Source organism: Bidens hawaiensis, unplaced genomic scaffold, assembly GCF_021521415.1.
Source record: "Bidens hawaiensis isolate Kalapana, Puna unplaced genomic scaffold, B.hawaiensis_p1.1 tig00021530_1, whole genome shotgun sequence".
Classification (NCBI taxonomy): domain Eukaryota; kingdom Viridiplantae; phylum Streptophyta; class Magnoliopsida; order Asterales; family Asteraceae; genus Bidens; species Bidens hawaiensis.
This window is the reverse complement of record NW_027493353.1, coordinates 135,950-152,120: the sequence shown is the minus strand read 5'-3', so window position 1 is coordinate 152,120 and position 16,171 is coordinate 135,950. Positions and strand designations below refer to the sequence as shown.

The window sequence follows — 16,171 nt, the reverse complement described above, 5'->3', positions numbered from 1 at the left end:
GGTAATTTAATATAAAAAGAGAAATATGTAAAAGAAAATTGGTTAGAAAATGTGTAATTGATGGTGGTTAGAAAAGGGATATATGTAAAAATCCCTAAAACTAAGTGGGAATTACATATATCTATTGTTTACTTACCTAATTACACATATACACTGTACAAAACCTAAATTGCATATATCCACTTGTTTCGTAACACAAGATACAAGAAATAAAGTTTTACCTTGTAAGAATTTACCATGTAAAGTTATATCTTGATCCTGATTAGCACTTTATATATCACACCACATCATCTAATCTAATCTAATCTAATCTAATCTAATCTAATCTCGGATACAACATTAACAAGCACATAATGCTTTCACAAAGTAATGCCATATAATTTTCAAACTTCACTCTTAAAATCATTGTAACAAATAAATGATTAATTTTAATACCTGATGGAACATGTAGTCCCATAATTTCATTCAACAATATCATTTTGACATGAACCTAAACAAATTTTGCCCTGGCGGCCTAGTGTTTGAGATCTGGTATCTATATAAATCTTCGTCGATAATCGGTGGTATGCTCCATGTGCCGAGAGGAGGGCCAACTACCTTCCCACCTGAAAACTCCAAAATATGTTTGTTTAATTATAAACTAAATGCAATAAGTTTATGTACATGAAACAAAGTTGTACAATTCATATCTTGATGTAACCTTCTTTGGTGGCTTCTTCACATCTTTTTTTATATTTGAGAGCAAGCCGAGGATCCAAAGCGCTTAGCAAGCAATTGTACTTCTCCTCCGCCTCTGTTATTGATTTTGCCTAGTCATATCAAGAGCTGCCTAAGTTACAAACATGGAGATTTACATACTGCATTCTGAAAATTCCATACTTTTTTTATATCTAACAACTCATTTTAAAACCCATCTACTAAATACAGATATATAAGCAGAGTGCAAATCTGAGCAAACCCATTTATGATAATCTTTGGATTTTGGATAAATTACACAGATGGTCTCTGTGATATATCCAAATTTTGGTTTTGGTCCTCAAGTATGGAAAAGTACACCACTGTTAACCGTTCTGTTATATATTTAAAACATGACTAAAATGCCCCTAATAATAAAACACAAAAAGTTCAAAAAAACCAACCTTAATTAATTTTGGTCTTTTCAACCCATTTAATGTCCGTGCATAAGATGTACCAAATTGAAGCGTTTATTTAAGGAACCATTAAGTCTTGTGTTATTTGCGCAAAATGAATACACTAGTGACCGGATTTGGGTGCTGAAATGTCAAGTATTTTCTCTCTTTTAACCTAATTACCAATCCTATACTACTTATTATCATAGGTAGAAAATGAAGATAACTCACAAGAAAAGTCGGCGCAGAGGAAGCTCCATATATTCTGACAAACATTCGCAGAATATTAAAACTGTTATCCAACACATCATCCTGCACCAGACAACATTTATTATTACAATCAGTTAACGATATTATAAGGAAAAAGTTTTAATGACAATGAGAACCGTTACTCACCTCATAGTCAAACCTACAGCACGCATCATGTACATTAGAACATGTTTCAAAGTTAATACACAACAATAAAGTGTGCGTAAAGGCAGAAAAGGATTTGAATAAGTACTAACAAGTCATCAGATACTTCAACGAGGAACTCCGATACTGATAGAAATTCCATGTGTGTCACATTGACCTTCACACCGCTTCCACATAAACAAATAATAATAATAATAATAACAACCAAATTAATCTAGAATGACGCGACAAATAAAGCTACTGATTTATTTACCTCTTTGCCGTTCAACTGGTATAATAGTAGATTCAGCACCCGATAGTCGAACGACTTCAAATGAATTGCTTTCATAACGTCTTCTACTTTGATCTATGTCATATTATTCATTATATTAACCATTACATGTTACTTTAGAACAAGATCAACATTAGATCTTTTACCTCCTGTTTTTTTGTTAATGCACAGCAAAGCTTTCTTTCTAAAGCCCAGTATTCTTCACCAGACTTTAACTCGTTTCTTATCCTGAAATTATTCCAAAAATAATAATTATTATTATAAAATGACACCTCACAAGAAAATGGTAAGCAAAAACACGAGTTTCTAACCGATCTGTAAGCATCCCATGACCTTCTAGAAGAGCAGCAAGTTTTCTGAATGTAAAATCTGAAGTGGCAGCAAATGGCGCGTGCACTAGTTTCTCGTTAAGCGTGTCCAACTGATAAATGTAACTTTCTGTGAAAGAAAGCAATGGTAGGTATTTGAATATAGAGTCTGCACTATTAGCATCCATTTCATGAAACATGAAGTAAGATTTACACTGATCAATCACATTCATTAAAAACATATTAGAATTAATGTAACAACTATTTATCTGTCAAATTCCAGTAATCAAGAAAGTCATTCTTACAAAATCTTCTAAAGTGGAGTTTGCTCGTTGCATTGAATCAAGTCCTACCATTGCCACGTCATCACAATCGGTTTGCAGTAATCCAACATTCTTGTCATCGTCACATCGAACAGGTAAAGAATCATCAAGAAACGCCGAAGAAATCTATAGATAAAATGCCATAAGTTGTTAATGAATACGTACACCAGAATTCAATATACTAAAAGAAATAGAATAAAATAAAACAAACCTTTGGAAAATGCTCAGAAATCAGTCTGCATTTTTGGTTCATATCTAGTTCACCACATGGTTGCATCTTCGACATCACATATTCCAACCAATACAAAATCAGAATATTTTTTTTAGGTTAAGAAGTAAACATTAAACCCAAAAATGTGACACTGATAAATTTGATATATAGCGCATTTTCAGTTCGGGTACGGTGGTGGGTTGAAATGTGCAATCCAAACCCGACCCATATTATTACAAGTGTCAAAAATTTCAACCCTAAACCCCAAACACATAAATTCATGTCAACCTGAACACGATCCGTTTTTTAAATGAGTCATACATGTTGGCAAGTTATAAGCGGGTTATCGGTAACGCGTTTAATAGGTTAGTATAAGTGTGAAAAGTAGATAATATTCATATGCCTAACCTAACCTAACCTAACCTAAGGCATATAAATTCATAGGTAGCGTACCATGAAGAGGTTGAAATTGGCAAGGAAACGTTTGGAATCGGCATCGGAAGAATCAATCATCGACATTACATTCTGCACTTGTTCAAGCATTTTCAACTCTTCCATCTCATAACTTCTTTCTTTCTTTCTTTGTTTCGTATCTCAAGCTGGAGATTCATTTTAAGACCAATGTTAGGCTATGTGTGTGGGGCCGTGGGCTACAATATTGGGCAAAATGGGGCGCAAACACCGCCCCTGTGGGCGACAAAAGGGGTGAAGAGGGACTGGGCGAGAAATATTTGTTGCCCATGTCTGCTTTGTTTTTATTATTATTTTAATGGTATGTGTGATATATATATATATACACATATATATATGAAGGTTAAAATAAAAAGACATAATTATTTCGTAAGAAGTGTAGGAAGAGATTATAACCATTAGATTAAATAAAACACACAAGGGTAAGATGTTAAAATATCAAATATTATAATTATGGTATTAAAATCCAAATTAATTGTGTTTCCTACTTTTATGCTTAATTAAATCAACTTTTATTCATATCATGATCGGACTATTTTTATTAATCTGCTTATGAATTTTTGAACTGTTTTCCTAATTTCTAGATCTTGGTTTCTTCAACAAGAAAATCAATCCATACTAGTATACTACACACCATCCCTCTGTTCATTAAACTAACAAACCCACAACAAATCGAGACTCAAAAAAAAACACTTAACTCTATTAAATTTACCCAATAGTTCAAAAAATTCAACACTAACTGTTATTTATTACGCAATACAAAACACCAATCATCAACTTTGGTGTTTTCTGTAAAAAAAAAAACACCAAACAACACACCGTTACTCGGTTCGTGATCTTTTACTTTGGTGTGAACTATAACACAATGAATCTCCCATAACATAACAGATTATAGAAATTATAACACATTACAATAAACTAAAGTATAGCACACTGATTATCAAAAACATTACATACATTGTTTGAATTTATAACACCCAACAATCAAATAAACTATAAAACTTCGAGTTCTCATTATCAGAATTATATAAAACACTATAATTACACTTTATCTTCAACGATTCAAAAACAATTTTTTTTTAATGTTACCATTGTAGCCCACCCTCCCTCTTCATTTTTCCGGTAAACACCGTCACACCCACCGCCACAGTCATCGATAAACGACACCACTCGTTGGAGAAGACTGAATGCAATTGCTCGAGCCTATACCCATTACACTCAGCCCCTCTATGCCCTTTCCATTTAGTCTCCTGGAGGCATGCTATATGAACCTTACGTCTTTTAAGCACGTCTACCAATTCTAGCAACTTACTATTTAGTGTTCCTACATTCCAAGAAGCCAGACGCAATATATGCTCTCTATCTTTACCCTTACCTAAACCCCTCGTTTCAGGACATGGTCTCAAGTAATAGTCATGGCTCGTACGCTCTATGATTGCAACTAATCACACAAACACAAGCAATAGAACACCCAAACTAAATATGTAAAACCACGTATTGCAAGTCAAAGAACACCCAGTCACACCCAAAACGCGCCACAACTACGAACCCAAAAGTACTCACAAAAGCCCACGGTGTGTTAATAAACTATTGTAAATTCCAACACCTAACAACTTAAAGAATTCTAATTCACCAAGATTATGCACAAACAAAGGTAAGATTTCAAGAAATTTGAAAGCTTTAAAGATGTTTTTTTTATATATGCAGTATGTGTGATGATAATAATAATAATAATAATAATAAATAGAACCTGAGATGAGGGATGGATAGACGAACTCACGAGGAGTAATTGATGAATCTGGACCACAAGTTGAAAGCTAAATATCCCCTTTATAATCGCAGATCTGAGTTTTGCTACAATGTTGCCGGTGGAAATAATCAACCCTGGAACTTTAACGAGGAGTATGGTGGCTTAAAACGAATTTCCGGCCTAACGCCGACAACGTTACCAGCGGTGGTGACGGGAAGATGGCCGGAAACGTTTATTTATATTTGTTTAAAACTACTTTTAAAATTTTGTATATAACATGTAGCGAGAAACACATACAATTATAATTATGTAACAAGTTCATGGATGTTTGTTTTTCGATTTGAAACCGAAAAGCGTTCAAACCAGTCATTGGTTTGATTTAGTCATTGATTTTTTTTCATTAACTTTTGGCCGGACGTTTTCAATTTTCAAAGTTTCATTTCGGTTTTCGACGAAAAAAACCGGTTACTAACGGTTTGACCCACGGTTTAATTTAAAATCTATTAAAACCAGACAGCTAACGTCCCTACGTAAAATAATATTTTTAAATGAAAAAATTATAACAATATGATACTCAAATTAAAGATAAAAATATGTTCGTTTTTATGGTATAATTTCTTTAAAAAAATATTAGCATATGAAAAAGTTATTAATAGTTAAAAATAATGAGGGGGTTGAGTTAAAAGTGAAAATAAAAATCATATAAGAGTGAAAGATTAAGGATCATAGTTGTAACTATTTTTAAATTTTACAAAAGTTAAGCAAAGTGAAGGGGTCAATGTTGTAACTGTTTAACAACCTCTTTTAGTTGTTGATAAGTTTGCTCTTATCCTAGATGCATTAAAGGTTGTACCATATGTTAATTAATTTATGAATCCCTTAAAATCAATGTGTCTTAATTTACTCTTGTTTGATGTATTATATACAGTATAGATATACATAGTTATTTTCATTAAAAATGTATCATATTTATTGGGTAAATCTAATATTATATTACATGAAAGTTATACAATAAAGGTTCGGTTAAGTTTATGAGTCTGCTCAAAAGCATAAATTTAAGGTTGGGCTCCTTTAAGCTTGGCTTGATTCAAGCTTTTAGAAGACAACCCGAGTAGCTCATGAACGGTTTGGTATGCTTACATTCTATGCGAACCCGACGGAACGAGATATTCGGTTTACAATCTGGTATGAGACTTGGATTACCAATATACATATTGTATGACCAATTTTCTTCCCTAATCTTAAAATTTTACATGATATTGAAAAATGTCATACTTGTGATTTTAAGTTCTTTTATTCAAGTTCAATTTTATTAAGTGATAAAAAAATTATAATCGAATTTGAGGTTAAAATCAAGAGGAAAATAAAAAGACCAAACATCATAAGCGGTAACCATTTAGGAAACTTTTTTAGACAAAAGATGTCACAAGTGAAACATTTTAACTAAATCTAAAAATTAAGCAACAATATTTATAAATTTGTTAAAAATGTTTTCTTTTTCTACAGTTTATAGGAACATAATGGGTCCCACATCTTTATTCGAGTAGACAAACACAAGTAACAAAAAGGTTGAATTTTCAAAATCTTCAACCACATGTGATCATGTGATTTCTAAGCTAGGTGATATGTTATGTAGTAACACATGTTGTTTTCAACTAATAAATTTTATTTGATTTTTGAGGTATTTTTAAAAAATTTTGCATAGTTTTTTTATGTAATTTCACAATACGTTTTTATCAATTTTTAGGCATTTTTTCACTTTCCAGTAAGTTGTTTTGTAATATTGATTGTAGAAATTAAAACTCGGTGTGTGTATATAAAATCTTTAATTAAAGAAAAAATTATAGTAAAATATAAGAATATATGAAAGTGTCAATGTCTTTTAAATTAAAATAGTTACACACATAGAGATATGAAATACTCTTCTAGGCTAAAACATATTTTCATGATATAATAATGATATTATGATAGACCCAATTGAATTGGTACATACACCAACATATATACCATTCTAGCCCTATAGAAATTAAGGACATACTACGTGGTGTTCACGGTTCGGTTTCAAACCGTGAAACAGCCCAAACCAGTTATCGGTTTAGTTTTACGGTCGGTTTTTTTTGTTATCTTTTGGTCGGTCGGTTTCAAACTTTTCAAACCGTAACGAACGGTTTGGTTTATGGTTTTAAAACTTTCAAACCGTATAAAACTGAACCGGACCGTGAGATTTTAATTTACTTAATCTTTTTTATATTTTATATTATGGGTATTTGATTGTCTAAATTTATGTCTGCTTTAGTATTTTCTTTGTATAATATATTGCTTGTTCTCTTGTATATCTGCTTCAGTTACTTCTATCGATTCTTTTTTTCTTGTTCTACATAATGGTATGATGTTTAAATAACTATATATATAAAACATCAAGATTATTACACTTTAAAAGTAATTGTTTTATTTAACAAGCTTTAATATGATTGTTTAACAAGCTTTAATGACTTTTATCATATGTATTTCATTTAACACACAAGGAAAAAAAGAGTTTAGTAAGTTAGCTTAACAAGCTTTAAATGACTTTGTTCATCTATTGATTTCATGGTGCTTATACAGGTCCTGAAATGGAAGCATATGCAATGAATCTTTGACAAGCCATTTTATTTTTCATTATTTTAGCCTAATAAAGTCCAAACCGTGAAACCAAACCGTTGATAACAGTTCGGTTTGGTTTGGTTTTAAAGTTCAACGGTTCGGTTTTGGTTTTTGGAATTAAAAACCGTCACTAACGGTTTGGTTTACGGTTTGACCTAAAAACCGTCAAAACCGGACCGTGAACACCCCTATATACACGACACAATTTCTAGAGATTTAATTTATAAAGCTAGACCAACGTACAACATATAATTAAGAATGTACAAGCTAATATAGCATGATCACTCTGGATTCTAGATTGGGTTTATTAGATTTTAGGATGATGTTGTACCACTTTGAGTACGCATGGTCCAACACAGAATGTCATTAAGTGCTTTAATGAATGTACAAAAGTTGTCCAAAAGTCCAGTGCCTTTACCAGTTTTATTTACTTAGTTAAAGTACATTTTTAAAAATATCAAGGTTTGAAATGTAAAAAATCAGGAGAAATTATTTTTTTTAGGTATAATTACAGGGATTTCTCATTTCGGACAAGATTTATTTTTTAGTAATGTAATAGGTAAAAGTCGTGTGTTATGATTATGCTAGTGTTTGACTCCACTTGACTTTAACACGCATTCGACCGAAAGGATCACGTGTTTGATCATAACTTAAAAGCGTTGTCGTTTTAAAACGCCAAAATCATTAACTTTTGTATAAAAACACACAAAAATACCAGCTTTAGAGCATTCTTAACTCATTCTCTAAAGTTGTCAAACTCATATAATTTAGGGTAAATTTTAAGAAAACCATCAAAATCACCTCTCCAATCTATTCCCTATTATATGGATGAGTTATATGGCAACTAAAGTAAATCCCTAAACATATGGACTCATTTTTTATCCATACCATATAATATATCACATATCTCCCAATCATCATTTACTATATAATAAGACAAAAGAGAAAAAAATAATAAAGAATGAATTTATGGATATGAATAGGGAATAGAACGTGAAAGAATTTTGAAAAATGATAGATAAATTTATGGAATGAAGTTTTTAGTTAAATTATAGAGAAAAATATATGGAATAGGATGTGAATGCTCTTACACATGTAAAACTTCCAATGCACATAACCAATAAGATACAAACTCAAAAACACAATACAACACACTAACTCAACTTCCACAAACAAAGTATTGGGATCCTATAGAGATTGCTAAACCACAAGGACTTCACTTCTCAAACTACATTGTAACATAGCCTTTGATTTAAAAAAAAAGCCAAAAGAAAAGAAAAAAAGCAAAATTTGCACACTTACAAAACAAGATTACACAAACAAACCCTTCAAACAACCATAATATATCACATATTACACAAGTTTGAAGCTTTTCCAAGTCTTTAGAAACAAGTAGTTTCCAAAAAAGTAAATACCATATCCTTCAAAGTTGATCCAAATATAAATTTGAAAGATAATACAACCCTCAAACCCAACCATTCCCATAATTCTCACCAAACCCTTCATAAATCCTAAGTTCCAACCTCCCTCCAACCGGATCTTCGTCGTCCACGTCATCATCGTCGTCATCATTCCATAAACCATCATCATCATCCAAACTTTCATAATCAAACAACGAGTCCGAATCCGAATAATCCGAACAACTATGACCCTCGAACTGATCCACGACATGTGGGCCCAACACCTTGATCCTAAGGGCCCGCTTTTCGAGCCAATCTTGATCCAACTTCACATCCCAACACCCTCTAACATCCAAAAACTCAAGCTCTTTGCACCTGTTTATGATCTCAATCACGCATTCCGTGTCTATACAATTATATGCCAACTCAAGGAGCTTCAACTTCGACATGGTGGTGGCGATGGCCACCGCCTCCTCCACTTGTGGCCAACGCTCTTTTAAGTCTATAGGGTGCATGTTACGGCGGAATCCTACAAGTGCCTTGCAAGAGTCTCCTATTGCGGATAGTGAACGGGCACTTATCTTGCAGCAGTAGCTTAAGTCCATGAATGTGACTGTTGAAAGCTTGCTTGATAGTTGTTCGACTATTGAATCGGTTATGTTACATCTTGGAATCTGCAATGTTTTTAGCGATCGCGCACTAAAATAGCAAACAAGGTGGCCGCCAAAGTTAAACAAAAGATAAAAATCAGTATTGAGACAAAGCAAAGTCTAATAATCAACTGCGAAAAAAATAATTAGAAAAAAAAATTCCCGGTGAGTAAGGCGTGTGAATTCTTGACATGACAAGAACCTAACACGGAACTTTGGTATAAACGGGTTCAGGTCAGTCTCAGGTCGAACTCGTTTAACTAAACTGGTCATGTTCGGGTCAACCTGGAAGGTTTTCGGATTGACCTGTTTAATCCATTATTTTTTTTAATGCATTCAATGTAATAAACTAAATTCATTGGGTATTTTCTGCCAAAATTCAAAATCTAAAACAAAAGGGGAAATTTACATAAATTTATAACAAAAATTCAATTATATTATATAAATTTGTATTTTTTGTTGTAAAAATGTAAATTTAAAGTATGTGAAAACAATTTAAAAATAAAAATTTTGGGTCAAATGGTTTGTGTTCGGGTCAACCTGCCAAAAATCATGTCGTGCTCAAGTTCACATGTTTCTGATACGATTTTTAGGATCGTGTTGGGTTGGATCCACCAACCCACGAGACCCGTTTAACACCCCTAAGTGAGACCCCTGACTCTATTTTCATGACTTGTACAGTATACATTCCAGTCACCATATAACATAATATGTGGCTCACAAAAATAAAACATGATTGTGCTTATTAAAGTAGTAATAATCACCTTTGACTTAACTTGTCTTACAATTTACAAGCATAGTTAGATTACCCAAACACTAAAAGTGTAAAAGATGATTGCTTGAAACTCACACATCCAAACAACCAATCAATACAAAACTTTAAACACTAAAAAGAGAGTTCATGTAACTTACTTATCTGCAAGAAATGAGAAAGTTTCATCATTCAAGATGCCTGAAACGGTGACCTCCCGGACGGCCCCACTGCTTCGAGTAACAAGTAACCGGAGCATATGGTCAATGTGATCCGGATTCGACCGAGAACTCCAGTCAAGAATGTTGATATGTTGCCAACAATACGGACCCGATACCGCTTGGTTCCATGATTTGCAAACTCTTGGGACAATTGTGAGTGTTTCTTGGAGTGATAACTTGTTAAATATTAATCCAAGTGCATCAGGCAACAGATCTGCCCAGTTTCTCAAATTCAACCCTCCTTCCATTTATTAATTTCTGATTCCATCAAATAAAATAATAAAACTTAGTTCTTTGAATGTTTCCCATTCAAGATTTTAGCTTTTTGTTTGGATTCTTTTCCACTTTGATACCATTTTAGAAGTTCAAATTTGGCATGGTTTATGTTTAAATTTAAAGCCTAAATGATAATTTTTTAACAAGTCACTTTTGAATTGTTGACAAGTCAAAAAAGGTCAAATTTTGACCATTGTTTTCAACATTTCAAAGAGTGATAGAGATCTTGAATCCAAGAGTGGTTGGGAGCTTGATTAAATATTATTAATCAAACCAACACATGTGAGGCTCATATAAAGTTCTTGAATTTTCTATATTAAATTAACCAATTAAAGATTTGGATGAACAAAAAAGGGATTTTTACAACATGAATTAGGGAAAAAAAATTATTAGAAAAAAATCATATCTTTAAGTGGGAAAGAAGATATTCAAGTTGAGATCTTGAATGATTAATAAAGAATCAATTTTTTTGTCTAATGAGAGACAAAAGGTGAGGTTTCATTATTAAAATGTAATAACATTCCAAAAATCTTGAATCAAGCCAAGTGAAGTTGAAATGACAGTTTTATCCTCACCCATCTGAAATCTCATTTCTTTCAACCAAAGCCGCAAAACTCAAATCCAGATAAACCCCAAATTCAAAACCAAACAAACTAATTACATATGTTCTTGAATCAAGATTCATCAAAATTCATCAAGAAACCAAAAAAGATTCATACCCAGCTCAGATATTCAAACATTAACTCATTTCCATTAAAACCAACCAAAAAAAATCAGATTTTTATCATAATCAAGAACCAAGAAATTATTAGTCATTAGTTATTACCTTGCAAGCAGAATGTGTGTTATTCCTTGTGTTGAAAAGGGTATATGTATATAATAATATAATGGATTAATTCATCAAACAGCTAGCAATCTATCAGAAACCATGTGGGTGTCTTGCAAGAATCAGAGAAAGATAGAAAGATGTGCAAGAAATCCAGAGATGGAAATGAAAAAATGAGCAGAAAACAAACAAGAAACACAGGGGGTTACAAAGTGTGAAAGAAGCCACAAAAGTAATAAAAGCTTTGTGTTGTATATGCATATGTATATGTAACTTGTCAAGATACAAGTTCACTTGTTGTTTTCTGTATTTTAGTGAATGAATGCCCAAAAATATTGTTCATCAGAGAGAGTAGGTGATGATTTTATTGTGGTTGTCTTTCTTCCAATGCTAAAATCTTGAAATCCAATAAAGGTACAAGTTTTAATGCATGGTGTACTGTTTTGAATGCATGGTTGTTTTGTGTTTGGAAAAACTTGGTTGGTGAAAAAGGAAGTACAAGTTTTAATGGATGGTGTACTGTTTTGAATGCATGGTTGTTTTGTGTTTGGAAAACTTGGTTGGTGAAAAAGGAATTATCTTTTATTGTTGATAGCTAGCAGAGATTAATGTGAGTGTGGGATTGTATGTGCCAATTTAATTAATGTAGAATTTTTGACTTTTTGTCAACAAATGTCAAAGTTTGACTTTAAGGTTCATACCATTTATGTGCATTTGGTGGTTACAAACTTCATACCCATGCTTATAGGATTTCCTATTTGCCTTAGTGTCATAATTGTTATGTGATAGTATTAGAAATAAAGTTTTATATATAAACTTAACTAGTTTTGTTGCCCAAGGATGCGTTGTCTTGGTGTAATTTGATAACCACGGACTGTTACAAAGGTTTTCGAAGTACATTAAACATAATGGATACATCCGACTACTACAAAACGCAACATGAGTTTTAAATCATTTCGTTTGGTACCAAAGGTTTGGAAAGGGAACGGATTACTTGAAATAGAAATGGGATGTATCTTGCTAGCGGAGCCGTTCAAAGAATAATCCTACATGCGGCGAGGACCGTGTTTCTGGCTTCGTTTAGTACGATTTGAGTCGCCTTCTCGTTGATTTAACTCGCCCTATTAATCATTCAGTCCCACAAGAGGATAAAGAATAAAGTAGAAGACAGATGATGTTGAGAACACATGCCCCTGTTAAAGATAACACGTTGAAAGAATTACCCGTTGTGAATAATACCCTATAAAGATGGGATAAATGATAGAATAGTGTTTTTATGACACAAAGCGAATCTCACAATTAATAGATATCAATATCTCATAAAACTAATCTTGAACATATTTTTTATATAGAAACAAAGATATTACATCAACATAGCAGGTAGGCGGGCAACAAGCTGCGCCGCCACCCCTTTCTGAATTGCAAAGCCTAACTGTATATTATTTTTATAACTTTCAAAATATAACGTTTGTTTTATATATAGAATATGAACACAACCCATTTAATGGCTAGGCATCACACACTACATGACAAACGGCAAATGGTTTGTTATGGGTGGAACAAGGAAGATCTATGAAATAACAGACGACACCAACACCTTGGAATGCTTCTACCCAGTCAGTTGGTTTCACGGGCATCGAGGCATGGTGTACGTGGAGAGTATTGTCAACCCAAGTTTTTAAAGCGCTAAAACACAAGTCATATCTATTGTTGGTTTTAAAATAATATCGTTTGTTTAGGTTATTACTAATTTAATAATAAATGACATGTCTTTTCATCTTATATTCTTTCGACACATTGCTATGCACAACCCGTTGGACCCTGGTTAGGAAACGGATAGCTTCCGGTGCCAATGAGCCAAAGGTATCAAAAGCCAGAGGGACAAAAACATGTTGGTTCTCTTCGCAGGCTTTAGCATGTTTCTCCATCTTCTTCGTTTTAGCCATTTTCATTGCTTGCCCAGTTACAAACCCATTATCCCTCAAACCAGCTAAAGGAGATACCCTTGTGAGATCAACACAAGCGTGTTTTCCCCCGGCCCAACCAAAGACGAGCAAATCTGGCGGTCGTAGAGTGGATCTTCCTTCCGTGGGGTCTGTAAGGAAGTTTACGGGGGCTTCCTTTTTAGCTGATATCCCAGCCCGCCTTAAGATGTCCCAAAGAACGTCCCGCACCCAATCATGTCGGTATTTGAACCTAGGCATCTCCTTGCAATGAACCACATGCTCTCCGAATTTATCCAGGCAAGCCTTACGACAGATCGGACATGTTTCGTCTTCTGGGTACATTGAGACCATCAAACGGTACTTAAGAATGGCCCTATACTCGAGCGCATACATGCTTTGGCCCAAGCCATCAATCGGGATAACGGTTAGAAAATCTTGAGCATGAAGACCTTATAAGCATTCAATAACCGCCTTCTGTCGGGGAGACAATCCAAAAACTTCTTCCAGGCTCTGAACGATTTTGCCAAAAAGAGCATTCAATAAAACTATAATGCAAAAAATGAAATATGACAATAACTTAAGCATTTAAAACAGAATCATAATTTTAACAAACAATTTTTTTCCTATCACAAACTCTAGTATTTATCTTCCACCTTGTACAAAAGCGATACCCGTATAATTTTTCAGTTGCTTGTTATTTGTGCTAGAATGGTTTGATTTTGATCTATATTTAGCTAAGTGGTTGAAGACACAAACCTTAAAAGGTAATGCAGGCCGCCGGCTCAACCATTTTAGTGGCTTAAAGCGAAAAAAAATTCAGGGCCTTTTAAAAAAATGTTTGGGTCCTTATTTTTTTTATTTGTATTGACTATCCAATGAACTTATTAGCTTCAAACCAATTTATAAACTAGGTAAATATTTTCATATAACATTAAGTTCGTAACCAACTTATAAACTACATTTTGACATAAGATGGGCCGAGTTCGTCAAATAAAACGACAAATCAATATAAAATATTATGGTTCTCTCAATATCTTTAGGGTGGCATTTTATACAACAATTATTTTTATTTAAATAGGTGAAACATTATTAAAAAATAAAATTATAAAAAAGTACCATGTGGCATATGCCCTTGCCATAATGTACTAAAAAAAATCTTGGAATTAAAAAAAAATCTAGAAAAAAATTATTTAAGCTGTAAGCTTTTTATTGCCATCTACCACCAGTTGAAAAAAAAAATGATTCAAGTGATTCCAAAGAGAATCGAACATGGATTGCTCAAAATCAGCAATCAAGTTTTTCACTATCTACCACCAGGCTAAAGCAAGAATTGTTAGCCAATAGAATAAGATATAATATATATTAATTATATTCTGTTTTTAAAATGAGGGTCTCAAATGTTTAAGGACCCAAAGTCCTAACTTGAGTTGATACTTGATAATAAAGTTGGGCCGGCCCTGGGCATGTGAGTATGCTTTATGTCATGGCCTTAAGACTGATTTGACAAGGGTTAATTAATGAAACACCACTCTTTTCATGGTCAAGACTTAAGTTGATGTTAAAAATAAGAGGTGTTAAAGTATTAAGGATTATTAAAATCCTCTCTTCACACACACACACACAATAATTTAAGAATTGTTTTAAAGTTAAATTAAAAGGGGTTAATGGGTGTTAAATCATTTCTTAGAGTGAGACAGAGTGAAAAAGGATAAAGTGAGTGACGTGTCACATATGTGTAGTTAAGAGGCGTGAACGTATATCTCATGGTGTAATTGAATTCATAAATTAATATTCTAACCATGGACCAATCAAAGTAATAATATAATCTCTCGGGTTTGATCATGAGCGTAGCTCACACATAGATGCTAAGGGCAACTTAAAATTTCCATTTTTTTAATTTCATGTACTTTAGTTACGTGTTGTATTTTATTGGTACATGCACTTTTATGATTGTGACATTGCACATGTTGGTTGTTTGAACCTATTTTTCCTGTGCTACAGCTAGCCGCACCTATTCGTGGTCAAGACGTCTTATAACCTAGATTATCCCTAGATATATCCTAGAAATACATCACACAGTGTGTAAGTTTATGTCAATTAAGTTAAGTATTATATGATAAAGAACATAAAATGGTTATTAATTATTTATACATATATGTATCCTGCATTTCTCAAAAATTGGTACTGATACCAATAATGCTCGGTTCGGTAGCGGCATCGTAGGAAAAATTCAGTAACTACCGGTATCAAACCGAACCATACCAGTCCTGAGACCTTAAATAATAGGTACTGAATTGATACCGGCAGTACCCATTTTGGCACCGGTATCCAGTATGGTTTGCTCATCCATAGCTATTATATAAGCAACTATGATAATACTAAAAACATCTTCTCATATATACATGGTTCTACCGTAGACAGTGGTTAGTGGTACTGTTATAGGCTAGTTTTTACAACTAATAATAACTAATGAAGTCATGAGTGTTATATACTAGACAACACAAAATATGCTCAATCATGCATATTATTCATGAAGCAAGGTCCAAAAAAAATAAATAGAAACATAGTTCTAATAAAAGA

At 33.1% G+C, this 16,171-nt stretch overlaps 2 protein-coding genes across 5 annotated transcripts; both read right to left on the bottom strand.

The window, feature by feature from the left end:
* Window positions 1–315: 315 nt before the first annotated feature.
* On the bottom strand, window positions 316–3,235 carry LOC143563807 (uncharacterized). 4 transcript variants are annotated; one of them, XM_077051265.1, is made up of 10 exons: window positions 3,111–3,235; window positions 2,658–2,723; window positions 2,429–2,572; window positions 2,127–2,338; window positions 1,962–2,043; window positions 1,798–1,890; window positions 1,637–1,701; window positions 1,362–1,442; window positions 701–809; window positions 316–605 (listed from the first exon to the last, which is right to left on the bottom strand). In XM_077051265.1, the coding sequence occupies exons 1-9, from the start codon at window positions 3,213–3,215 to the stop codon at window positions 797–799; spliced, it is 861 nt and encodes a 286-aa protein (XP_076907380.1). In that variant the 5' UTR covers window positions 3,216–3,235; the 3' UTR covers window positions 316–605; window positions 701–796. The 4 variants fall into 4 exon arrangements, with proteins under 4 accessions (XP_076907380.1, XP_076907381.1, XP_076907382.1 ...); XM_077051266.1 differs by lacking the exon at window positions 316–605 and having other exon boundaries at window positions 705–809; window positions 1,527–1,701; XM_077051267.1 differs by lacking the exon at window positions 316–605 and having other exon boundaries at window positions 705–809; window positions 1,362–1,711.
* A 5,525-nt stretch (window positions 3,236–8,760) lies between these two features.
* Window positions 8,761–11,980, bottom strand: LOC143563810 (F-box protein FBW2-like). The gene is made up of 3 exons (XM_077051269.1): window positions 11,646–11,980; window positions 10,484–10,801; window positions 8,761–9,620 (listed from the first exon to the last, which is right to left on the bottom strand). The coding sequence occupies exons 2-3, from the start codon at window positions 10,789–10,791 to the stop codon at window positions 8,987–8,989; spliced, it is 942 nt and encodes a 313-aa protein (XP_076907384.1). The 5' UTR covers window positions 10,792–10,801; window positions 11,646–11,980; the 3' UTR covers window positions 8,761–8,986.
* Window positions 11,981–16,171: the final 4,191 nt, after the last annotated feature.

Coding starts and splice junctions, on each gene's coding strand:
- LOC143563810 (XM_077051269.1), bottom strand. CDS start 10,791: ATGGAAGGAGGGTTGAATTTGAGAAACTGGGCAGATCTGTTGCCTGAT. Junction 9,621..10,483: donor TTCTCATTTCTTGCAGATAA/GTAAGTTACATG, acceptor TTGCTATTTTAG/TGCGCGATCGCTAAAAACAT.
- LOC143563807 (XM_077051265.1), bottom strand. CDS start 3,215: ATGGAAGAGTTGAAAATGCTTGAACAAGTGCAGAATGTAATGTCGATG. Junction 2,724..3,110: donor CCAATTTCAACCTCTTCATG/GTACGCTACCTA, acceptor GTGATGTCGAAG/ATGCAACCATGTGGTGAACT. Junction 1,702..1,797: donor ACCAGTTGAACGGCAAAGAG/GTAAATAAATCA, acceptor AGCGGTGTGAAG/GTCAATGTGACACACATGGA.